Source organism: Oncorhynchus clarkii, chromosome 16 (genome assembly GCF_045791955.1).
Source record: "Oncorhynchus clarkii lewisi isolate Uvic-CL-2024 chromosome 16, UVic_Ocla_1.0, whole genome shotgun sequence".
Taxonomy (NCBI): domain Eukaryota; kingdom Metazoa; phylum Chordata; class Actinopteri; order Salmoniformes; family Salmonidae; genus Oncorhynchus; species Oncorhynchus clarkii.
In genome coordinates this window covers 44,623,889-44,650,420 of record NC_092162.1, presented here as the reverse complement: position 1 = coordinate 44,650,420, position 26,532 = coordinate 44,623,889, and the positions used below count along the sequence as shown (strand labels likewise).

The following is a 26,532-nucleotide window of genomic DNA, read 5'->3' as shown; positions in this document are numbered from 1 at the left end:
CACTCACTTTCGTCATCATGAAGTGCTTTGAGAGGCTAGTTAAGGATCATGTCACCTCCATCTTACCTGATAGTCTAGACCCACTTCAGTTTGCATACCGCCCCAATAGATCCACAGATGACGCAATCGCCATTGCATTGCACACTGTCCTATCCCATCTGGACAAGAGGAATACCTATGTAAGAATTAATGAACTACAGCTCAGCCTTCAACACCATAGTACCCTCCAAGCTCATCATTAAGCTTGGGGCCCTGGGTCTGAACCTTAGTGGGGTCATGTTGCATGGCTCCGTCTTGCCTTGTATAGCATTAAGCCATTATAACCACGTTATTATTACATGCATATTGTTTATCGTATCGTGAACTAGAGATTGTATTATGTATACACTCTACATCTGGCATTCAATATTGCATCTTTATTTCTCTCTTTACTTGCAGACAACGTACACACTTCTTGCAAGGTGCCATACCACTAAGTTCCTTGGCCCATCCATGCTACATACACGGTGCTGTTCCGTGCCCGTACTGTGAATCTTCAGCGTCATTAAACCACCTAGACCGCACTCCTCCGTCTTGTCATCTGTGCCCTTATCAGCACACGAGAGCGAACATAAAGTAGAATATATAGAATATATAGTCCACCAAGTACTCAGTTACAGTACTTGATAGCTAGCATGCTGACACACACACCTCTTTTTGTGGAGAGCTTCTTCCCTGAGAGTTGCACTGCTTGCGTTTGTCACAGTCCGAGGGGTCGTCCTCTTGCTGTGACGTGCGTCCGTGGGTGTGATGCGTTCCCAACCCGTTCAGTAACGCGTGGTAGAGCTGTGTGATCTCTGGCAGAGACACCTGCAGCAGGAGCCCTTCCACCATCAGCTCCTCCAGCTCCACACTCAGACCTGCAGCAGCACAGCACACATCAGGTTATTGTAAAAGACAAATGTTCTCAATCAACTACCGTGCTGGTTAAATAATCAGTAGTCATCAGTAGAGCGCTAATCAATATAATGATGTTATCAAGAAGTCCAGCTGGTGATAAGAATGACAAATGATTCTACAACACTGCTTTGTAACGCAGAACTGACCCTGCAGAGGAATGCATCGTTGCTCGGTGTAGAAGACCATCTGATCATGACTTGTCCTGTTCCACTCTGGAGTCAAACATGGTGGCTGTTTATATATATAAAAATATATATATATATCAAATTCATTACTAATCTGGTCATTAACATAACTCTCTTAATTCTGAATTATATCACTTTAAAATGGATAGATAACTACATTTCAGAGAAGGGGTGTGACTGACCTTTCCAACCGGAGATGGTGAAGTTCTAAAACTCTCCTCCAGGTCTGGAAGGCCACAGGAGGCAGAGACCTGTCGTGCTCGCTGTTGCCAGCTGACTGTTCTCTCAACCAAATAGTGAAGCGCATCGCCTTCCGGTAGACGCACCTGGATACGCTGCAGCGACGCCAGCAAGGGCAGGACCTTGTCCAGCGAGGGCTTCTCCGAGCGTCGGCAGTCTGGACACAGCCAGGCCTGGGTTGAACGGGAGTCTGAGGGAGCCCTCACACACACGCTGTGGAAGGCGTCCCGGCAGAGCTCACACTGTAACATGGCTCCCATGGGGGGATTCTGACACACACACACCTTCAGGTCCATGCAGTCTGCCGTGGGGAGGAGCTTGGACTCGTTAGCTGCCCGGATGGAGGAGAGGGCCCACATCTCCCGTAACCGCACTTCCCCGAGAGTTGCCAGCTGGTAAATAAACGTAAAATCATTCTAATTTATAGAATTTGAATGCAAGTTCATGTCCAACGTGCATTGAGATACAATACATATCCAGTACTAGAAAGAAGTAGAGAAAGCCAAGGTCCGCACTTTGAACTGAGTTGGAAAATAAAAGATGTATTCAGTTTGAGACATGGCCATTGTAGGTGTACTTACAGCTGAGGTAGTGTCCTTGGTCTCTAAGAGGGCTTTTTCCACATCACTGAGACAGTCTAGCTTCACCATCTTCTTCTTACTGCAGTCTTTAGCTTTTTTCGACTTCCTTTTCGGAGACCCTGCTCCAACCTCAAATCTTGGACACAGAACCTGTGGACAAGAACAAAATTGTGAATTCTGGTGAATGCATTTCTGGGAAATAAACTGCTTTATATTGTACATCACTCATAGAACATTCATAGGTGGTGCATTACAGCCGATTACCTCAAGCAGAGTGAAGTGAGAGTTTTTCATGAGGAAGGTTTCAGCTGCAGACTCTTTCCAGGCCTGCAGCTCTATTACCAGAAACTCCAGATGCTTTAGAGGGTCCAGCTGGACTGGGATGGCTTGTCCTCGTAGAACCATATCAGAGAGCTTGTCAAACAATGGAATGGACTCTCCATCCTATAAAAGTACACAGAATACACATTTTCTATACATAAATGGTTCCACCTTTACATGTCAACCTGGGAGCATCGTTTCTATAAAAATCATGTATAACGTCATTGTGAAAACGTGGTATTTTATTCTTCCGTACCTGAAATGCCTCTGCTTCCTGAAGCCACTCCCTGGCCCTACTGATGGAGTCCTTCAGCATCAGACAATTGGGGAGGTAAGCAGGTATACCCACCATCTTCTCAGCTGCTTCAGAGAGGACTTCTATAGATGGGGGGGGCCTGGTGGAGAAGAAAACAGTTAGGTCAAAAGACTGGTCAGTCACCAGCACAAGGGGGCCCAGTTATCCGGCTGACAGGAAGCATACATATCATATTTATCCATCTGTATGGACTATGGAGAAATGTCCTCAGGTGTGTGTCAATCATAAAAATATGAATGTACTATCATGAAGAAAAAAAAACCTTTGACAATTCCACTTCCCTTGTTGTTCAATATTTGTTGCTATTCACTCCATCTTTCATAAAAAGTCAATTCAAGATCTTTCTGATGTAAGCAGACATCACTGTTGTGAGGGTTGTGAACCATGCAACGTTTTTCCTCTGACGGCTGATGGATTGTTTATTGTTAGTAGCTTTACATAGCCATCTATACTGACCCCTTGCAACCATGACACACTTTTACACTTTCAAACCATCGGTGGTATATACAGTTACCGTGGTCTGGGCTGTGCACAATTCTATAATAAAGAAAATGTTCAACATACTGATAAAGTCATAAAGAAACAAACTATCCATCCGTCCTTGAGGAGATAAAAAAGAAAGACACTTCTCACTATACTAAGCACTAAAATGACAGAACATTTGAATGAGAACTCTAGCTCTAGAAAGATGCAGACAATTAAAACTGGACTGAAAAAGACTGCTAAAACCGTGGATATGTGGCGCGCACAGAATAGATGCACATTCCTTGGGAGAGCCATGCCATTAAAAAAAAGCTGTTTGAAAAAAACGCCGGTGACAGTGATTATTAAAATGCACTGGGTACCAAATGGGATGAAAGCAGAACTAGATATGCATGCTCACTTTTTGTAGATCTTGTTGAATATTCTAGCAGCAGCATTTTGCACTAGCTGGAATTAAAATGAAGCAAAATCAGGGACACTGACATACTGTATTTCTGCTAATGTACAAATCAGTAATCCCGTATGTTTGTACATTCGTTAAAGAGAAACCTCACTAGCTTTAATACAAGTGCCATAACCACATGGCTCATTTTGGCTAAGAGTAGAGAAAGTTCAAATTCAAGACCCAGAGTTGAATCTCTGAGGACACAATTATTGTAAATTCAGGTCTAAATGATCCAGAATAACAAAGCCCAGAAGATGACCTTAAACCTATTGTTAAAATCCACTCATCTAAAATTTTGGCCTGTCTTCTTTGACATCGGATTCCTAAAAAAAAACAACCCTGAAATACCTGGTTTACAGATTAAGATTACAGATGTAAACGAGAAATCCTCTGTGTGTGCGGCCTTCACCTGGCCTTGAGGAGGATGCTGGTCTTTTCCTCCCAATGTTCAGACACCGTGAGTAGCTCCTGCAGATGAGCCATGCCCTTCTCCACGGAGGGGTGAGGGGTCAGGCCCACGCCCTGGTCTATCAGCCTCCGCATGGTCTCCAGGGTGAGGGTGGAGGGCTGGGCGCTGGTCTGCTGCACACCCTCCAGCCAACGGGCTTGCTCCAGCCTCTCCCGTAGTATTGGAAGTTCAGGCAGCTCCACATCAAAGTCAAAGCTAACGTCTAGAAGACTCTGGATCACCGCTGTGCTGGTGGCCTCATCCATCAGAACTTTCTCACTGTGCTGCTGGAAGTCTTCGATGCAATTCAAGAGATCCTAAGAAAATAAACGTCATTCATATCATTATGAATACGATTCTACAATGATTGAGGATTCAGATGGGTTTTATTTGGGTTTATGCTTTAACCTTGAGAGGAATACTTTCTGATTAGGGATGTTAACGGTTAACATTTGATCGGTCATGCACATCGGTCAAAAGGTTAATTTGAATAATGTAATGAAATTAAATTGCCGCATGTGTTTTTGTTAGTCGTCATGCATTTTATTTATCACACTCGCACAGCATACAGACCCTAGTTTGAGTGGAATATCACCTGTCGAACAGCGCGAGAGCTGCAGCTGCTCCTCAAACAGCTAGTTTCTGCTGGAGTGAAAAGCCCAGTCATTGCGCAACAATTCTAAACGCAATCACGTGTTAAAAAACAAAGTTTTGATGGCCACGATTAAAAAGAGGGTCCCAGCTTTTCATTGATACTATTTTTCTTCCTCAGCTCGTAATTGAAGCGCACTTCCCATTCACCATTCAAGTGCATAGGATTAGGCAACGGTAGGCAGGCTATTAAGCGCATCACCCACCACTTTGCAATCAGAGCTGGAGGCTCTATGCAATTTGGTAAAATATACTTCATTCATTGAAACCTGAATGTTTTACTTCCTATTATGAGGCATGTCTTACCTTGCTTCAAAGTAGCCTAGCCACAATCCGACCATAGAAACATGGAATTTATTTTCCATGTCAACTTTCTTTCGTTGTCCAGAAGCCAAAGGCACCATCCCAGTCATATTAGCAACCCATCATAGTTGTTGCTATTGGATTCCCTCTCTTTCCATGTTTCTAACAGAGATGTTGATCTCTGTCATATGGAACCGCTCACATCAGGTGTGCTGTTAAGAACTGTGTTTTACTGCGACTTACATTCTGGTGAAAGTTTGAAAATTGTGTTTTATTAGCTGCTTCATTACAATAGTTGCATGTTAAATAATATAGCCTTTTGGCTGTGAGCCAAATGTCTGTTCCTTGTATGCATGCATAACATTTTGTGTCATGTCATTTTACTGTTGGGATTTATTTTTGCAGTTGGTTAACTGGTTAATGAGGGTCGGTTTAAATTGGCAGGAAAATTGACCGAAATTTGCATTCCATCTCTGACCAATCGCGTTAAACATAGCTCCACAGTCATCTTAGTTAGGTCTAATCAATTCCAATGACATTTTCTAATGGCTGCAATATCATGGCATTTAGATATTGAACTTCCTCATTGCATGGCATGTAGTATCTATTGGACCTTTAATTTGGGGGCTTGAGGAAGGCTGCAAGGGATGTTGTAAAGCTGCCTGACAAATGACCTCAGCTCCTGCACGGTCAGCTGGCTCTGGGTCTTCCCCCCACCACACCGATACCTGAGAGAGAATTATCACAACAATTGAATCAAACTGCATCATGCAAACCCTTGAATCAAACTGGTAATGAAATTTAAATAAACAGTTGGTTGGTTGAGGAATTGAATATTCAAGACATAGTTGATCATGTGTGGGCAGGGGAGGGAAATGATCCAGTGCTGATACTCCTGTTACATCTGACTGTGTTAGTGGTACCTAGTCTGCCTTTTGCCGTTGAGTAGCTGCTGGGCCACTGAGAAGCACTTCTCTGCATCCTGTGTGACTAAACGGAGCTGACGCAAGAGGTCATTGTCAGGGAACATCTTGGACTCTGATTCGTTAATGAGGGAGCGGAAGACTGACAAGCCTGAGGAGAGAAGGTCAACATTTCAACCAATAGGTTATGAGAGGCCTGATTCACAACTATACGGAACAAAATTATAAACATCACATGTAAAGTGTTGGTCCAATGTTTCATGAGCTGAAATATAAGAACCCAGAAATGTTCCATCCACACAAAAGCTCCTCTCAAATGTTGTGCACAATTTTTTTTACATCCCTGTTAGTGAGCATTTCTCCTCTGCCAAGATAATCCATCCACCTGACAGGTGTGGCATGTCAATAAGATGATTAAACAGCATGATCATTAACAGAAGCACCTTGTGCAGGGACAATAAAATGTCACTCTAAAATGTGTAGTTTTGTCACACAACACAACAGATGTCCCAAGTTGAGGGAGCGTGCAATTAGCATGCTGGCTGCAAGAATGTCCACCAGAGATGTTGCCAGAGAATTGAATGTTAATTTCTCTACTATAAGGTGGCTCTAACTTAATTTGAGAGAATTTGGCATTGGGTTTGCAAAACCGAATAATTTCTGCACAAACTCATCTGCGTGCTCGTCGTCCTCACCAGGGTCTTGACCTGACTGCAGTTCGGCATCGTAAACGACGCCAGTGGGCAAATAATAACTTTCGATGGCCACTGGTACACTGGAGAAGTGTGCTCGTCACGGATGAATCCCAGTTTCAACTGTACCGGGCAGATAGCAGAGGTGTGGGACAAACGGTTTGCTGATGTCAACGTTGGGAACAGAGTGCCCCATGGTGGCGGTGGGGTTAGGGTATGGGCAGACATAAGCTACGGACAACGAATACATTTGCATTTTATCGATGGCAATTTGAATGCACACAGATAACGTGATGAGATCCTGGAGGCACATTGTCGTGCCATTCGTCCACCGCCATCACCTCTGTGTCACATCCAGCTGTCATTGGGAGTCCCATAGGGCGGCGCACAATTGGCCCAGCGTTGTCCGGGTTTGGGCGGGGGAGGCCGTCATTGTAAATAAGAATTTGTTCAATTTAAATAAAGGTTAAATAAAAAATAAAAATGGTTCAGCATGATAATGCATGGCTCCATGTCGAAAGGATCTGTACACAATTCCTGGAAGCTGAAAATGTCCCAGTTCTTCCATGGCCTGCATACTCACCAGACATGTCACCCATTGAGGATGTTTGAGATGCTTTGGATCTACATGTACGACAGCGCGTTCCAGTTCGCACAGCCATTGAAGAAGAGTGGGAAAACATTCCACAGGCCACACTCAACAGCCTGATCAACTATTTTCAAAGGAGGTGAGTCGCACTGCATGAGGCAAATGGTGGTCACACCAGATACTGACTGGTTTTCTGCTACACGCCCCTACCTTGTTTTGTAAATTATCTGCGACCAACCGATGCATATCCGTATTCCCAAATCATGTGAAATCCATAGATTAGAGCGTAACGAATTCATGTCAATTGATTGATTTCCTTATATGAACTGTAACTCAGTAAAATCTTAGAAATTGTTGCACGTTGCGTTTAGATTTTTGTTCAGAGTGAATACAGTTCAACTCTAAGGGGCGGTTTTCCAAACCCAGATTAAGGTTCATTTCTGGATTTCAAAGTACTTTTAACGGAGAGAAGAATATAGACAAGCGGAATTTGTCTCTCACTTTTTTTCTTGTCCAACTTAGCCTCCAGAGTCTCCGTCACGCGGGATGCCCACTCGTCGTAGGTCTCAGCTCGCTGCTTCACCACGTTCATCATGGGGTACAGATCATCCAGTGTAAATCTATAACTGAAAGTGGAAAAGGGAATAATATCAGTAGAGGTCAAAGCCAGAGCAGATGAGCCATCTGAGGACACCGGGGACTACAGAAATGTAATTAAAGGAGCTGATGTGCCTCCTTATTCTACATGTCAGAGGCATGTTTGTTCTACACAACTTACACTACATGAACAAACGTATGTGGACACCTGTTCGTAGAACATCTCATTTGCATTAATATGGAGTTGGTCCCCCCTTTGCTGCTATAAACAGCCTCCACTGTTCTGGGAAGGCATTCTACTAGATGTTGGAACATTGCTGCGGGGACTTGCTTCCATTCAGCCACAAGAGCATTAGTGAGGTAAGGCGATTAGGCTCGTAGTCAGCATACCAATTCATCCCAAAGGTGTTCGATGCCATTGAGGTCAGGACTCTGTGCAGGCCAGTCAAGTTCTTCCACACCGATCTGGACAAACCATTTCTGTACGGACCTCGCTTTGTGCACGGGGGCATTGACATGCTAAAACAGGAAAGGGCCTTTCCCAAACTGTTGCCACAAAGTTGGAAGCACAAAATCTTCTAGAATGTCATTGTATGGTGTAGTGTTAAGATTTCCCTTCACTGGAACTAAGTGGCCTAGCCTGAACCATGAAAAACAGCCCCAGACCATTATCCCTCCACCAAACATTACAGTTGGCACTATGCATTCGGGACAGGTAGTGTTGTCCTGGCATCTGCCAAACCCAGATTTGTCCGTCGGACTGCCAGGTGTTGAAGTGTGATTCATCACTTCAGAGAACGTGTTTCCACTTCTCCAGAGTCCATTGGCGGCGGAGCTTTACACCACTCCAGCCAAGGCTTGGAATTGAGCATGGTGATCTTAGGCTTGTGTGCGGCAGCTCTGCCATGGAAACCCATTTCATGGAGCTCTCGATGAGCAGTTATTGTGCTGACTTTGCTTCCAGAGGCAGTTTGGAACTCTGTAGTGAGTGTTGCAACCGAGGACAGATGATTTCTACATTCTTCAACACTCTGCAGACGAACTGACTTGTTGGAAAGGTGGCATCCTATGATGGTGCCATGTTAAAAGTGAGTCTTCGTTCAGTAAGGCCATTCTACTGCCAATGTTTGTCTATGGAGATTGCATGGCTGTGTGCTCGATTTTATACACCTGTTAGCAACGGGTGTGGCTGAAATAGCTGAATCCACTAATTTGAACACATATTTTTATTTATATAGAGTATTTATATTTGAATGTTCGACAACATTGTGCCCTGTTGAATGCACCCCGGGACTCACTTCAGTGTGGAAAAGGGAAAAAAATCTGTGGAGATTAAAGCCAAACTGGTGTGCTGTGGATAGACTAGAAGTGTCGGAGGACAGGACATGAGACATGGCTCACTTCAGTGTGTAGTTGGTGAGGGGGCAGGAGCAGAGGTCCTGGATGTGGTGGAGACAGACCAGCTGGCCGGGGCTGCAGGGGCAGGTGATGGCAGACAGGAAACAGGTGGTCCTACATTTGGCACACTGCCGCTCATCATCCTGCAGGAGATCGTACTCCGCTTGCTCACAACGCAACACCCCCTTGGGGAGAAAGACACAGACCCAATCATGTTATAAACGAAGACCCGAGAGACGGGGGAACCAGACAGATGTGCTCCTTAATTGGAGTGAACAATATATCATTAGTGTTTGATAAGCCTCTAAAAATGCATACATCAAAATGATCTGTTTAGGTCTCCTTGCTCTGCCTATCAAAATAATATATTGTGATATATTATTACCTGAAAATACAGAAATATAAAGCAATGATATAATATTATTGCTTATTACTCGCTTATTTTTTAGAAGAAAAAAAATACTTTGATGAATTGATTTGAAAAGTGAAAAATAAATGTCTGTTGTAGGTGCTCTTTACCATCTTGCGGACTTTATCTCGTAGGTCCTGTTCCTCTCTGACCATATCCTTCATATCCTTCTGGACAGCCGACGCCAGGACCACGTCCAGACTGTTGGCCTTGGAGGCCATCTGGCAGATCATCTCGTCGTGGGAGAAAACGCAGTACCGATGCAGCAGTCTGTAGTGGTCAACGCATTGGCGGCCTAATGCCATCTGAGATTAACGAAAGAGAGACTATATTAGTAAACAGTCGACTTCACATAAACTAACCCCTGCAATATAATATCAATGAGAAAGCCAATGAGTATCTTACCCAGTCCACAGTACAGAAGTTGACAGCCTCAGCGAAGTTAAAACCTTGGTTAAAACCACTGTGATAGGCTCTGGGGAAAGTGATGACAAACTCACCAGCACACTGATTGGTTCTGTAAATCTGGGGACACAGAAAATATCGCTTTCAAGATGATGTCTCTGTTACTGAAATTATATAGTATTCTATGGAAATCCGTGGGTGTAAGTCTAGTTACATTGAGGGAGACACTTACCGGAACCCCGTAGGACATGAGGGTGTTAGGGTTCATGATGGTGACCAGCTGGTGGAGGAGATCTGGCTGAATCTGAAACAGCTCTGGAGCTAGTTTCTTCATCACAGCCTCCAGCTGTTCCGCAGCAAAGCCAGGTGCTCCATACCATGTCTTTGGCTCCCCCCTTTCAAAAACAAAAAACTTGATTCTTGAACATCATGCAAACAAGGTATCCAAGGTGATAATAATAGCTTGAAAATATTGTCCTGACTCCAAACAGAAAATGTGGAAAACTAAAAATCCCTGATCATAAGCTAAATGGTACTTTGTGTTATGATTGTACCATGTTACTAATTACTTAGTTTCAACATCCCTAAATAAAGAGTGGTTGGTCAACATCAGTACCAGTGCAGGTAGTTGATGGAGTAGCTCCAGTGGTCCTCGATGTGCCAGCAGAAGGAGGAGAAGCACATGCCTACATAGAGCCAAGGTAGAGTCATCCCACAGATGTCTGCTGTGACATGAGTCAACACTGACGGGTCCATCATCGCCATGTTGTTTAGGTTCCAGCCACACTTCAGGTACTTCTGTAAGAGATCATGAGAAAGAGTTTAGCCATTTTTTAAATCTATTTTGATTCCGATTCAAAATGGTACATTGGCAAGACATTAAAATTGAAAGACACGTTTTTCCATTATATCGTAAGTCTACTGTGTGATATACTGAATTGGTTTGGTTACCCATTAATTGGAATACAGCTGCCTACCTCATCCTTTTCTGAAACCTTAAATCTTCCATTCTTGATGGGGAATCCGCTCCCAAACTCCTTGGAGGCTATATCTGCTCCGTACTCCACTGTGACGTCCTCTTCGATGGTGCTCACCAAGCGCCAGAACTCTTTTTCCACCAACTCTGTGGGAACCATCTGAAACAAACAAACAGTTGTGAATCAATTACAACAGGTTAAAATTGTAAGACCTTCCTTAATGGATTAGACACATTCTACTTACATGAACTGGCATGTTGAAGTAATCAGATTTGAAGGAGTCTGCCATTTCTCCAAAAGCCCGCAAAGAGTAGTCCCTGTATGCCTGCTCAAAGCCAAATGCCTCCTGAGGTTTGCTGCACTCCTGTTCAAAAGAAGAAAAAAAGGGTAGAAATCACACCTTAATAACAGTTTTCTTTTCACAGACAAACGCATTCAGCATTCCGCATAGAGCTTTTAAATGGCTTTTTGAGGAGGTTTTCAGATTTCCAGTCCCAAAGAGAGAACTATGATAATACAAAAACACAATTGCAACGAAACATATCATATTTTATATCACTTGAGAATAACAAAGAAAGCCGTAGTCCAAATGTCCATGTTTCCTAATCTCAGATACAGAGATCAGTGAAAGCTACTAAACCCAGTCTGCAGATGAAAGTCCCAAAGGAAGTCCCAAGTCCTGGAGAGACTGAAGGGTCTATCTCCAATGGGTTACATATGCTACTGGTTTACTGTTAGAATTGGTTGTAGGACTACAAATATACAATTTAAAGTAACAATGCATAGACCTAGAACATGTACGGCCAACCTTGCGCCTAGAGATCTAGCTACTGGGTGTGAAGGTTTCTGTTCCAGTCCAGCCCTGACATTCTGCTTATTATTTGTATTCGACACTTTTCAAATTACTATTCTGTTGTTTTGGAGTAAGATGATGAATGTCTAAACCCACTAACCATTTACAGAGGCGTTCTTTGTACGATATGAAATAGTGTTGATTCTTTGAATTAAGTATAATGTATTTTTGGGTCATTTAACATTCCGTTTGTCGGTTTTATTTCGTTGTCACTTACTCTCTCACTTTGTCTGATGATATTGCACAGATTTGCAGCGGATGTCCTTGATCACTGGCGTGGGTGTAACAATCCCTGTATGGCTGATATAGGACACAACCCCTGTACATAACAGCACTTCATACCCACAAAGCAACATCCATTATCCTACCAAAACCATGATCTTGGTTGGGCTAGAACAGTGGTTCCCAACCTTTTTTGGTTACTGTACCACCAAGTATATTTTGCTCTGCCCGGAGTACCCCCGAAGCACTCCCTCATGTAAATTTTACCAGTAAGCCTATGGTCTCAGGAGTCTTCTCATGTACCCCCTGTGGATAGGCCAAGCACCCCCCCAGGAGTCCTATTAACCCTGGTTGGGAAACACTGGGATAGAATAACAGTACTTTAGGTCTCAGAGCAGGTGACATCACCACACTATGCCTACTAGGGCTTTGTCTCACTTTGTTTTTCCTTGATTACTCGCATCCTATCCCCTCACCTGTATTTTAACACAATTGTATTGGAGGTGAAGGTACCTTCTACTCCAATGGGTTTTGAGCAGGAGGCGATGAGAGGAATCGAGGAAGGATGAACTGAGAAAGAGCCTAGCACTCACCTGTCAACTAGCTGTACTACACACTCACCCCTCAGCTGCTTCACTCACTGACCACCTCCTCCTCCGAATCAACCTCAGCAGCCAGCAGAGCAGACTGTGTGAACTGAGTCAACCCACAGAATACATTTTGGGGGTATTTCATTCTGCTACATTGGCCCAGATCACCCAGTTGGCGGCTGCGTTATACTGTCGGTGGTGTAGGAGGTGAAAAGGGTGTGACTGTAGCAGAGGTGAGCTCGAGTGACAACTGTGATGTGATCCCCTTGAGACTCGAAGAAGTGTCTCCTCCTGTCTATCAAAATTGTATCTATATTTTAATACCGTAAGCATCTCAGCTGCGGGAGGATCTCCTCCTGCAATTTTGGGCCAATTTGCTCCATTCTGCTACACTCACTGTCCTCCTCCTCCTGTGGTTGGCATACTAGCTTCAAGTATAATTTAATTAGGGTTTACTTCCCGGCACCGGGCAGCCATATGAGGACGAAACTCATACATTACATGGCTACTTTGCAGCTCATATTAAAAAAAAGTGGCCCTTCAGGGTATTTCTCTCTTGCCTCCACTATCCATGCTCTACCCTTTTGGTTACAGCAGATGTGAGATTATTTATTGCATGCCCGCCCAATGCAGACATATGATGGGATTAGTATTGGCCTCGTGGGCATGTCTAATGTACTTGTACATGTGACTTGTCATTTCTATACTGAAACAAGATCAGCAAACCCTCACGCATTGTTTACATTTTGTCGAGCCGCTTTCTCCATTTTAAATGATACTATTAGAAAAGCACTCACATCTGAGAATTTGTATGTGGGAATAATTTGCTAATAATTTACTCATACTGGCAAGATCAGTGTGTTGGTTTTTCTTTTTCATTAGACAATTAATGAGTCTAACCATGCTGAAGGTTACCAGATTTGATTTATACTGCTACTGTATATGCAGTCATGAAATGGATTAGTGCGAGCCCTACCCTTGTAATGAAGGTAGGCCATAAGGATAACATACACAGGAGAGAGACATTATTCGCAAATATCACTATCATGTGGGTGTGCAGAAAGTTATATTTCAAGGTTCATGTGGTTTAATTAAAATACATCTTGCTTGAAATAAAGTTGCAATTTGTGTGCTTCATGGGGAGGCAGGTAGCCTAGTGGTTAGAGCGTTGGACTAGTAACCGAAAGGTTGCTAGATCGAATCCCCGAGCTGACAAGGTACAAGTCTGTCGTCCTGCCCCTGAACAAGACAGTTAACTAGGCTGTCATCGAAAATAAGAATTTGTTCTTAACTGACTTGCCTAGTTAAGTAAAGGTAACATAAAAAACGTAATACATCCTGGTGTAATTAATATGCAGTTCAACATTATCACCACAAGATGTCAGCGCTAGCATTTGTAATATAGTTTAGCTTTACTACACGTAAACAATGAAGTGAAGTGAATACATGCCTATCACAAACTGGCGGTTCAATAAAATTACAGTACGTTTCTTAATTTAAACTAAGTGGGCAAAATATAGTTGCTTTTTGGATTAGAAGCAAACGAAGGAGAGACATTATTGAGGGGGGAAAGAGGCCGATAGTGGGGTAATTGCTGCTGCTAGCTAACTTCTGATGGAAACAATGTGGCCGTCAATCATTGGACTCTAGCTACATTTAGTTTAGTTGGCTGTTGTGAGAGAAATCCATATATCTAGCTGGTTAACAAGGTAAGCTGATCTTTCTCTACCTTCACATCACACTAGTTCTGTGGTTATTTGCTGTGCTAGCCAAATGTAGCCAACACCACCAGAGCAAATGGATAATAAACAGGAAATACATGTCTGATGATTTTGTTTAGTGGATCTGGTAGCAACAAGTCAATGTGTTTGTTCTGTTTTTTCGTAGGATCAAGAACAACGATCTTGTCATTTTGTACAATTATGGCATGCTGCAGCGCCGTGTGTTTATTGGGGAACCCCTTGGTTGTGTGTGCATATAGAATGTGTTATTGACAGTTGAAAATGTCTATAGCTAACACATATAGGTAGGTACCACTAACAACTTTGGTACTCTGTATAAGTAACAGCGCTGAACACATTCATATTATACACTCACAGGAGCCAGTACAGACTCTAAACTGTGAATGTGATTATTTATTCTATCTTCTATACATTTTTTAGGGGGTAGATCAGCTTTACTATTGCAGATAGATTGTGGCTTCCATCAATGTAATTGTCTGCATAATTTCCAATCCCCCATACATGTTTTTTGTAAATATAGACAATATAAAAAAAAAAGTTTGTCCCCCCCCCCCAATCTACACACAATATCCCATCATGACAAAACCTGTTTTTGCATTGAAATGTGCACATTTATTTAAAAAATAAAATATTACATTTACGTAAGTATTCAAATCAAATCAAATTTTATTTGTCACATACACATGGTTAGCAGATGTTAATGCGAGTGTCGCGAAATGCTTGTGCTTCTAGTTCCGACAATGCAGTAATAACCAACAAGTAATCTAACTAACAATTCCAAAACTACTGTCTTATACACAGTGTAAGGGGATAAAGAATATGTACATAAAGATATATGGATGAGTGATGGTACAAAGCAGCATAGGCAAGATACAGTAGATGGTATCGAGTACAGTATATACATATGAGATGAGTATGTAAACAAAGTGGCATAGTTAAAGTGGCTAGTGATACATGTATTACATAAGGATGCAGTAGATGATAGAGTACAGTATATACATATACGATGAATAATGTAGGGTATGTAAACATTATATTAGGTAGCATTGTTTAAAGTGGCTAGTGATATATTTTACATCATTTCCCATCAATTCCCATTATTAAAGTGGCTGGAGTTGAGTCAGTGTGTTGGCAGCAGCCACTCAATGTTAGTGGTGGCTGTTTAACAGTCTGATGGCCTTGAGATAGAAGCTGTTTTTCAGTCTCTCGGACCCAGCTTTGATGCACCTGTACTGACCTCGCCTTCTGGATGATAGCGGGGTGAACAGGCAGTGGCTCGGGTGGTTGTTGTCCTTGATGATCTTTAGACCCTTTACTCAGTACTTTGTTGAAGCACCTTTGGCAGCGATTACAGCCTTGAGTCTTCTTGAGTATGATGCTACAAGCTTGACACACATGTATTTGGGGAGTTCCTCCCATTCTTCTCAGCAGATCCTCTCAAGCTCTTTCAGGTTGGATGGGAGCGTCGCTTCACAGCTATTTTCAGGTCTCTCCAGAGATATTTGATCGGGGTCAAGTCCGGGCCACTCAAGGACATTCAGAGACTTGTCGTGAAGCCACTCCTGGGTTGTCTTGACTGTGTGCTTAGGGTCATTGTAATGTTGGAAGGTGAACCTTCGCCCCAGTCTGAAGTCCTGAGCGCTCTGGAGCAGTTTTTCATCAAGGATCTCTCTGTTCATCTTTCCCTCGATCCTGACTAGTCTCCCAGTCCCTGCCACTGAAAAACATCCCCACAGCATGATGCTGCCACCACCATGCTTCACCGTAGGGATGGTGCCAGGTTTCCTCCAGACGTGACGCTTAGCATTCAGGCCAAAGAGTTCCATCTTGGTTTAATCAGTCCAGAGAATCTTGTTTCTCATGGCCAGAGTCCTTTGGGTGTATTTTGGCAAACTCCAAGCGGTCTGTCAAATGCCTTTTACTTAGGCCTGACTTCCGCCTGGCCACTCTACCATAAAGGCCTGATTGATGGATTGCTGCAGAGATGTGAGAACCTTCCAGAAGGACAACCATCTTAACAGAGGAACTCTGGAGCTAAGTCAGAGTGACCATTGGGTTCTTGGTCACCTCCCTGACTAAGGCCCTTCTCCCCCGATTGCTCAGTTTGGCCGGGCGACCAGCTCTAGGAAGAGGCTTGGTGGTTCCAAACTTCTTCCATTTAAGAATAATGGAGGCCACTGTGTTCTTGGGGACCTTCAATGCTGCATAATTTTTTTGGTATCCTTTCCCAGATCTGTGCCTCGATCTAATCCGGTCCCAGACCTCTACGAACAATTCCTTTGACATCATGGCTTGGTTTTTGCTCTGACGTGCACTGTCAACTGTGGGTCCTTATATAGACAGATATGTGCCTTTCCAAATCATGTCCAAGCAATTGAATTTACCACAGATGGACTCCAATCAAGTTGTAGAAACATCAAGGATGATAAATGGAAACAGGATGCACCTGAGCTCAATTGTGTCTCATAGCAAAGGGTCTGAACACTTACGGAAATAAGGTATTTCCGTTTTTTTATAAATTTGCTACAATTTCTTAACCTTTTTTCACTTTGTCATTATGGGATATTTTGTGTAGATTGATGACGAGAAATATATATTTTTTACAGACAGTATATTTTGCATTAGTTATTTTTAGTCCCGTCCTTCAGCTCCACTCATCCCCTCCCATCCATCTCTGAACATCATCCAGTTTGGATTTCTACTTGGCATATATTTTTCAATTGTGCTGTTTCACAAAAGTTCTGAACCTTTCTATTCTCATTTTCTCCAGATTGTACTTTTTTTTTTTGTTGCTAGGAGTATTATACTGAACCAAAATATAAAATGCAACAAGCAACAATTTCATTTACTTTACCGAGTTAGTTCATATGAGGAAATCAGTCAATTGAAATAAATTCATTAGTCCCTAATCTATGGATTTCACGACTGGGAATACAGATATGCATCCGTTGGTCACAGATGGGCCTCACAATGGCCCTCGGGATCTCTTCATGGAATTTTTGTGCATTCAAATTGCCATCGATAAAATGCAATTGTGTCCGTTGTCCGTAGCTTATGCCTGCCCATATCATAACCCTACCATGGGGCACTCTGTTCACAACGCTGACATCAGCAAACCGCTCGCCCACACAACGTCATACACGTGCTCTGCTGTTGTGAGGCCGGTTGGATGTACTGGATGCCAAATTCTCTAAAACAACGGAGGAAGCTTATGGTAGAGAAATTAACTTTCAATTCTCTGGCAAAAGCTCTGGTGGACATTCCTGCAATCAGCATGCCAATTGCACACTCCCTCAAAACATAAGACATCTGTGGCATTGTGTGACAAAACTGCACATGTTAGAGTGGCCTTTTATTGTCCCCAGCACAAGGTGCACCTTTGTTGAGATCATGCTGTTTAATCAACTTCTAGATATGCACACCTGTCAGGTAGGTGGATGGATTATCTTGACAAAGGATCAAATGCTCACTAACAGGGATGTAAACTAATTTGTGCTAAGAAAATGTAGATACGCTTTTTGTGCGTATGGAAAATGTCTGGGATCTTTTATTTTAGCTCATGTAACATGGGGCCAACACTTTACATATTGCGTTTATATTTTTGTTCGGTATATATTATTGATCGGTTGACTGACTTTTCAAATCACCCATCAGTGCTAATTTGCAGAGTTGGATCCAGGTAAATGTTGCAATTCTTCAGCCATTCCTGAACCTGGGACCAAAATCCAGCTTCATACGGACAGTACCAAAACAAATGATTGAATGATTGCCTCTTCGCAGCAAAATCTGCAGCGCTGGGATGGTTGTATCCCCTATATACTGTATATAACATTCTATTGGTTGCAAGAATTTTGTATAATAATTTATATTGAAAAACAAAGTTGACGCAATCTATATAGCATTATTTTTTGGTTCTTAAATTAAACTGGTTTTCTTTTTTATTTATCACAATTTTCTTTAACCAATTTTGTTCTAATGCAAGGCCAACAGACAAGTTCCTTACTTTCTCCCCCTTCCACTTGCCTCTTCCATTTGAATGTGGTTATTGGTGTGATGAGGTGACTAGACATCACTACTCACTTGAGTCAGGCACTTGGGGCACCTCCAGTCTCCTTTGGGGATGTCGTGCAGAGGGGGTATGAGACAGAAGGTGTGGTAACTGGCGTCACAGCCATCACACAACAGAAGACGATCCTCGTCACTCCCGCTGCCACACACCAGACACATATACAGGTCCACCTACAGAACAGAGGGAAGAAAGTTGTTTAATATAAAACTAATGAACAACCAAAGGGAACTACAATTCAACTTTTGTTCACATAATCACATTTCTTCAACTTCCTATACACTACCGGTCAAAAGTTTTAGAACACCTACTCATCCAAGGGTTTTTCTTAATTTTTGTATTATTTTCTACATTGTAGAATAGTAGAAGACAAACTATGAAATAACACATATGGAATCATGTAGTGACCCAAAAAATTGTTAAACAAATCAAAAATCTATTATATTTGAGATTCTTCAAAATAATCACCCTTTGCCTTTGTAACAGCTTTGCACACTCTTGGCATTCTCTCAACCAGCTTCACCTGGAATGCTTTTCCAACAGTATTGAAGGAGTATCCACATATGCTAAGGACTTGTTGGCTGCTTTTCCTTCACTCTGCGGTCCTACTCGTCCCAAACCATCTCAATTTGGTTGAGGTCAGGTAATTGTGGAGGACATGTCATCTGATGCAGCACTCCATCACTCTCCTTCTTGGTCAAATAGCCCTTACACAGCCTGGAGGTGTATTGGGTCATTGTCCTGTTGTAAAACAAATTATAGTCCCACTAAGCACAAACCATATGGGATGGTATGTCGCTGCAGAATGCTGTGGTAGCCATGCTGGTTAAGTGTGCCTTGAATTCTAAATGAATCAGTGTCACCAGCAAAGTACTCCCACACCATAACACCTCCTCCTCCATGCTTTACGATGGAAAATACACATGCAGAGATCATCCAATCACCCACCCCGCTTCCCACAAAGACACAGTGGTTGGAACCAAAAATCTCCAACTTGGACTCCAGACCAAAGGACAAAATTCCACCGGTCTAATGTCCATTGCTCGTGTTTCTTGGCCCAAGCAAGTCTCTTCTTATTGGTGTCCTTTAGTAGTGGTTTCTTTGCAGCAATTTGACCATGAAGGCCTGATTCACGCAGTCTCCTCTGAACAGTTGATGTTGAGATGTGTCTGTTATTTGAACTCTGAAGCATTTATTTGGCCTGCAATTTCTGAGGCTGGTAACTCTAATTTATCCTCTGCAGCAGAGGTAACTCTGGGTCTTCCATTCCTGTGGCGGTCCTCATTAGGGTCAGTTTCATCATAGCGCTTGATGGTTTTTGCGACTGCACTTGAAGAAATGTTCAAAGTTCTTGAAATGTTCCGTATTGACTGACCTTCATGTCTTAAAGTAATGATGGACTGTCATTTTTCTTTGCTTATTTGAGCTTTTCTTGCCATAATATGGACTTGGTCTTTTACCAAATAGGGTTATCTTCTGTATACCCCCCTACCTTGTCACAACACAACTGATTGGCTCAAACGCATTAAGAAAAGAAATTCCACAAATGAACTTTTAATAAGGCACACCTGTTAATTAAAATGCATTCCAGGTGACTACCTCATGAAGCTGGTTGAGAGAATGTAAAGAGTGTGCAAAGCTGTCATCAAGGCAAAGGCTGGCTACTTTGAAGAATCTAACTTGTAAAATATATTTTGATTTGTTTAACACTTTTTGGTTACTACATGATTCCATGTCTTATTTCATAGTGTTGATGTCTTCACTACTATTCTACAATGTAGAAAATAGTAAAAATAAAGAAAAACCCTTGAATGAGTAGGTATTCTAAAACTTTTGACAGGTAGTGTTTGTTACACAATTTTTTTTCAATGTGTTCTGGTATAAATACATTATACTGTTGATAATCAATTTAATTGTATTCTCTCTCAAGGGAATGGATTAAATAAAGCCACACTTACTACACTCACTGCAGGAGGTGGGGCATCAAGACTTGTTTTTTTCTTATATCGAGACTTGTTTTTGTCTGCCTCGCTCACCGGCTCGATGGGTTCTTGTTTCACTAGAATGGGAATGTCTTTTTATGTAAAGAAAAATGACATATGATGAGCATAATGAGGAACATCAGAGGATTTAACTAATGAATTACCCACGGTGTATCTTACACCCTAGCCTGAACATCATTCATTAACTTCCAATATTCACTCTTAATGCATGGCCCAATACATGGATTTAGTAGTATACAAGTGTGTAGATATTGGCACCGATCACACATATTGTGTCAACTCTTCTGTGGTTAAAGTAAAGCCTCGTCAGTACTGACCTGGCTCGGGCTTGGCAACAAAAGAGCCCATCCTCCTCCTCAGATTTGGTCTGTTGTTTTCACAGGGTTCAGTTCCTGGTTCTGTCTTCACACAACCCGACTGTGGGTGGAGAAATAGAGTTCTACTTAACTACAGTAAATACCACTAATGATCTTACAAAGTTTATATGCAATAGAGAGAAATGTGCCAATGCATTCATGAATAATTGAGAACACCCATAAGGCTTTAGGCAAATTACATTCAAATTGGCTTTCTTCTGCAACTCCTCCATTTTGTGACTTAAAGATTTGAAGGGGATAGAGTAAAGTAGATGGTTACAGGGTAGTTGTACAATCTGAATTACCGGTTTTAAGAGGAGTTCTTCTGACAAGTGTGTGTGGCTCTGTGCGGCATGGGCATCAACCTCAGCTCTCATCCGCTTTGCTCTGTGGGTGCTGTTGCAGCAGGACTCGGTTGGCTCAACAAAGTGCTGCCTCTCGGTCAGGTCAGGGGGTTTACACTCCTTGTCACTCGTGTCAACTGGCAGGGTTGGCTCCTGGACAAACTGCAGGCATATACAATGTAATGTTATACAATACATAGTTAATCCATTACAAAATGTAGAATAAACGTACAACCAACAACAAATCAAAAGACATGGCACACATCTATGGCAGCAAGGACACCCAGACTATGGCAGCGGTGCACAGACAAAGCACTATGAGACCATTTTAAACAAAGAATGGTTGTATTGCAGTCTAACATGTCTGTGTAACCAAAAATGTGCTATCTGTTAATTATTAGATAATAACCATGAGGCAGACATACCGTGTCAAGTTCAGGAGCAGACACTAAGCGCATCAGCTTGGACGCAAGCTCTGGTGCCTAAAGCAAGAGAGAGCTTCCAAAGTTAACAACAACGACCCAATCTATTTTCACTCTGTACGCTTTCTCTACAGTGTTCAATAAATGTATTCAATATTGAAAACGATCCTCACTAGACATTAGACAAACATACTTCCCACATAACAGCAGTAAAACTATTGTTGAACAGTGCTCAACTTGCCTACAGATGAGCCAACCAAGTGCTTAATAAAGCATTAGCTGATTCATAAAGCTCTGAGTGCAATGCGAATAGACACAGACAGATTAACCATGAGTGTTAGGCAGGGGTTGGAACCGATTCAGGGAACAGAACCGAAAACCAGAAAATAATGACATTTTCTGAGGAACAGAACGGAGAACAAAAGTGATCTATACTGTTCTGGAACAGAAACGTTATTTTAAAAGCATGTGAACCGGTTAATAACGTTCTGGCCCTTTTTTCCCCGCACAGTCCCACAAAAAAAACGCAACTCAAACTTTTTCCAGTGTCTGCCTGCCAGCTGAAAATGTTTGGCAGTGTGTGTGTGTATATGCTACCTTCCCCTCCCTCTGAAGCATGCATAGTCTACTGTAGCTACTGACATTAGCGTGATTCAGAAATAAATGCTAGTTAAGGATACTATAGTCTTCCTGTTTCACAATAGATGTATTAACTACAAAAATACGTATTTTTAATTTGTTGCCGCTCTGCACACACAAGCTTGTTAGCTAGCTCTGGTCTAGCTCTTGAAACCTCTAGGCAGCATTATGTGTAATGTAATTGAACCGAGATTCAATTACCAATAGCTTGCCCGCTCCATAGAAAGCTCCTCTATCCATTGGTCAACTAATTTAAAGTCGAGTGAAATGTAAAAAAAAGAACGATATAAACTGTTACTTTTTTTGGGGTTTGAATCAGTTCAGAACTTTATTTTGATGGTCGGAAACAGTGGAATGGAACGTAAAAATATAATGGTTATGTTCATAACGAAACCATTGGAAAATAATTGGTGTTGGGGCATCTGTCCAACTTACCAGGAGGTTGGCTCCGCTCTGGAAGAGGTTGTAGGGGTAGAGAAGTCTCTCATAGTGTGACCGTAAGTGAGAGCCAACAGCCTTGCCAGGAGCAAAGCCCATCTTAAGCGCAATCGCCGTCCAACGTCTATCGCGACACACAATATCAAATCCGCCCTCATCTGCAACATTCTGAAATAAAATGTGTAAAAGTTAGGTAGAGTCAGTGGATTCTGTGCAATGCTATTTAAGATGGAATAAATGTATAGTAGTTTGAAACAACGCTAAACACTAGTGATGGATAAACAAAATTCTTGAAACATTGAGGCTTTCCAGCCAATTGTGTGAAAATAGTTTCATTACTCGGCTATGATCAACACAGTGTACACTATGATCAACACAGTGTACACTAGTGGTACCTGCTGGTCAAAATAATTTAGAGCAGCCAAATGATTACACATATAACGTCCCACATGCCATAGCGTGTGCGCAGGGTAGCCTTTGTCTTCTACCAAAACCGTTGCCAAGCCAATTAGGTAGTTGTTTGATGAAACAAAGCTTCAGACGTTAACCATGTGATCATTGATCACATGATTCTGATAAAATTATAATCGGCACACTGCTTTGAAGAAAACTGCTTAGCGATTTTGACCCATGCCTCAAAGCTCTGGTATCAAATCTATCACTACTAAACACCCAACCTTGTTGAGTTGATACAGGTCCAATATCTTCCTTTCCACATGAGGAATCTTCAGAGAACACCCCTGCAACTCCCAGAACTTTGCAATCTGGTCCAAGAAGTTAAGCTTAACTCTGGTCTGTGCCTAGGAAAGGGAAACAAGGGTGATATATTAGTCACTGTAGGAATTCTAATTTAGAGAATCATGGCGGTGATAAGTGTCCTGGCTCAGCTATGTGATGCAATAAAAAAAAACGGTCCACTGAAAATAAAATGTTTCTGCTGACCGGCTCCTGCGCAAGCAACCTTTGCCTTTCCTTTCACCAAAGTTTCTGAAGGGGGTGATTAATAAATGGTTGGCAGTAGGCACAATAGAAAACCTTTAGTGCTACGTCAACGAGACAACTGCATTGACAGGGACCCTGACCAATCAGTTTAATTCCCCTTTATAGGCCAAGGTGTCATTGTGGTGCACATCTTCAAGGGTATTGTTTATTAAACTAAAATCTAGGCTACACATCATGCAAAGTGACTTCCTTACCAATTTTCCCTCTAACCAGCGCGAGTGTGTGGGCCCGCAGAAGAAATATCAACCCGCACAGAGAAGCACGAGATTGATAGTGTTAACTAAGGGGGAAAAGTTCAATGTTTCCCTTTACTCTGGGAATTGTGGGAATATTAGCCACCTTCAATGCAACATACTGCAATAAAACAAACTGAGCAAGACTTAGTATGTAAAACTAACTATGCAAGAGATTTTGTTGTAGGCAGAACGCATCGGATTAGGATTCTATTGCATTGACATGCAAGACTCTACACAGCCAGTACTCTACACAGACCGGTGCAGCATAACCAATCAGAGCTGCAGTAGGCCTATATGCAAATAGACCATTGCCATATATGGATCTGTGCAATTCACTTTGATATGGACTGTTTACAGCATGAGGGGTCGTGAGTATTTTTAATTTAACTAGTAAATTACAAATTCCTATTTATAATGATGGCCTAGGAACAGTGGGTTAACTGCCTTGTTCAGGGGCAGAACGACAGATTTTGACCTTGTCAGCTCGGGGATTTGTTTTTGCAACCTTCCGGTTACTAGTCCAACACTAACCACCTGGCTTACATTGCACTCCACGAGGAGCCTGCATGGCAGGCTGACTACCTGTTACGCGAGGGCAGCAAGAAGCCAAGGTAAGGTGCTAGCTAGCATTAAACTTATCTTGTAAAAAGAAAAAACAATCTTAACATAATCACTAGTTAATTACACATGGTTGATGATATTACTAGTTTATCTAGCGTGTCCTGCTTTGCATATAATCGATGCGGTGCCTGTTAATTTCTCATCGAATCACAGCCAACTTCGACAAACGTGTTATGATTTAACAAGCGCATTTGCGGAAAAAAAGCAATGTCGTTGCACCAATGGACCTAACCATAAACATCAATGCCTTTCTTTAAAATCAATACACAAGTATATATTTTTAAACCTGCATATTTAGTTAATATTGCCTGCTAACGTGAATTTCTTATAACTAGGGAAATTGTGTCACCTCTCTTGCGTTCCGTGCAAGCAGTCAGGGTATATGCAGCAGTTTGGGCCGCCTTGCGAACTGTGTTAAGTCAATTTATTCCTAACAAAGGCCGTAATTAATTTGCAAGAATTGTACATATTTATGACATAACATTGAAGGATGTGCAATGTAACAGCAATATTTAGACTTATGGATGCCACCCGTTAGATAAAATACGTAACGGTTCCGTATTTCACTGAAAAAAATAAACATTTTGTTTTCGAAATGATAGTTTCCGGATTCGACCATATTCATGACCAAAGGCTCGTATTTCTGTGTGTTATTATGTTATAATTAAGTCTGATTTGATATTTGATAGAGCAGTCTAACTGAGCGATGGTAGGCAGCAGCAGGCTCGTACCATTCAAACAGCATTTAGTGCGTTTGCCAGCAGCTCTTCGCAATTCTTCAAGCATTGCACTGTTATGACTTCAAGCCTATCAACTCCCGAGATTAAGCTGGTGTAACCTATGTGAAATGGCTAGCTAGTTAGCGGGGTGCGCGCTAATAGCGTTTCAAACGTCACTCGCTCTGAGACTTGGAGTGGTTGTTCCACTTGCTCTGCATGGGTAACGCTGCTTCGAAACGCTGCTAACTTAAACGTTAGCTTTTTTACATGGCACATAGTAAAAGTGCAATATCTTCTCCAACACTTTGTTCTTGCATTATTTAAACCAAATTGAAGATGTTTCATTATTTATTTGAGGCTAAATTGATATTATGGATGTATTATATTAAGTTAAAATAAGTGTACATTCAGTATTGTTGATATTGTCATTATTACAAATAAAAATTTGGTTTATTACAAATAAAAATAAAAAATAAAATTGTCTGATTAAAAGGTATCAGCTTTTTTTGTCCTACAATAATCGGTATCAGCGTTGAAAAATCATAATCGGTAGACCTCTATTAGCAACATTTCGGTTACTGGCCCAACGCTCTAACCACTAGGCTACCTGCCACTCCAGGTAGATGCGCTTGTTTTGAGATCAAAGTGAGAGCTGCATGTAGCCACCTGTGCACATTTGCTCATATCATTTGTTAGTGAGCCCAGTTATAGATCATTTGTAGTCAGCAATGGGGGAGTGATTGCTTCCTTCAAGAGCACAAACCTGTGCATTTTTAGACAACATTGAAAAGCGAGGCAGGTGAAGAGCTTTTTTTTTTTTTTTACTTTAAAGGCGCAGTGTTGTATTTTGAGACAGGCTTTTTTTTTAAACTTTATTTAACTAGGCAAGTCAGTTAAGAACAGATTCTTATTTTCAATGACGGCCTAGGAACAGTGGGTTAACTGCCTGTTCGGGAGCAGAACGACAGGTTTGTCAACTGGATTTGATTTGAACTTGCAACCTTTCGGTTACTCATCCAAAGCTCTAACCACTAGGCTACCCTGCCTCCCCTGCTTGAATAAGCTAAGTAGCCTATAGGCAGAGGGTAGCATAATCTGTATGATTCTCTGTAATAATGGTATGGGAATCACACCACAAAAACATTTCCAGTCACCTTGTCTGAAGGACAAGTGGATAAACAGGTTAATGTCAAGCCCTGCATGTTTTTTTTCAAAGGTCTCATGGAATGTAGGCCTACATTGAACACCACACGTTGGCTGCTACTGTAGGCTGAATGATAGATCAGCTATTTCCATGGTAAAATGTTATGGGAAGCATTTTGGTAGGCCTACATTATGATAAAATAGCCACAGTAGCCTACTTGACCACTGTCTGAA

At 42.0% G+C, this 26,532-nt stretch overlaps 1 protein-coding gene across 3 annotated transcripts in view; it reads right to left on the bottom strand.

Annotated features, from left to right (window-relative positions):
- The window catches only part of LOC139368551 (lysine-specific demethylase 5B-B-like), a 34,616-nt gene that overhangs the window by 3,645 nt on the left and 4,439 nt on the right, over positions 1 to 26,532 (bottom strand). The window contains exons 3-26 of one of the 3 annotated variants that reach the window (XR_011626975.1): positions 23,255 to 23,377; positions 22,575 to 22,745; positions 21,504 to 21,560; positions 21,040 to 21,240; positions 20,696 to 20,795; positions 20,334 to 20,449; positions 18,390 to 18,548; positions 11,147 to 11,266; positions 10,903 to 11,061; positions 10,542 to 10,723; positions 10,158 to 10,320; positions 9,926 to 10,045; positions 9,631 to 9,825; positions 9,115 to 9,296; positions 7,618 to 7,742; positions 5,836 to 5,986; positions 5,526 to 5,640; positions 3,920 to 4,275; positions 2,523 to 2,661; positions 2,210 to 2,389; positions 1,946 to 2,095; positions 1,307 to 1,756; positions 1,086 to 1,151; positions 691 to 899 (exon numbers count right to left, since the gene is read on the bottom strand). Coding sequence is in view for 2 of the 3 variants with exons in the window: in XM_071107567.1 (XP_070963668.1) it covers positions 691 to 899; positions 1,086 to 1,170; positions 1,307 to 1,756; positions 1,946 to 2,095; positions 2,210 to 2,389; positions 2,523 to 2,661; positions 3,920 to 4,275; positions 5,526 to 5,640; positions 5,836 to 5,986; positions 7,618 to 7,742; positions 9,115 to 9,296; positions 9,631 to 9,825; positions 9,926 to 10,045; positions 10,158 to 10,320; positions 10,542 to 10,723; positions 10,903 to 11,061; positions 11,147 to 11,266; positions 18,390 to 18,548; positions 20,334 to 20,449; positions 20,696 to 20,795; positions 21,040 to 21,240; positions 21,504 to 21,560; positions 22,575 to 22,745; positions 23,255 to 23,377 (4,008 nt within the window). In the remaining variant the exon portion in view is untranslated. Of the gene's footprint in view, positions 1 to 690; positions 900 to 1,085; positions 1,171 to 1,306; positions 1,757 to 1,945; positions 2,096 to 2,209; positions 2,390 to 2,522; positions 2,662 to 3,919; positions 4,276 to 5,525; positions 5,641 to 5,835; positions 5,987 to 7,617; positions 7,743 to 9,114; positions 9,297 to 9,630; positions 9,826 to 9,925; positions 10,046 to 10,157; positions 10,321 to 10,541; positions 10,724 to 10,902; positions 11,062 to 11,146; positions 11,267 to 18,389; positions 18,549 to 20,333; positions 20,450 to 20,695; positions 20,796 to 21,039; positions 21,241 to 21,503; positions 21,561 to 22,574; positions 22,746 to 23,254; positions 23,378 to 26,532 lie in introns of all 3 variants that reach the window. The other 2 variants (XM_071107567.1, XM_071107570.1) reach the window with 2 other exon arrangements.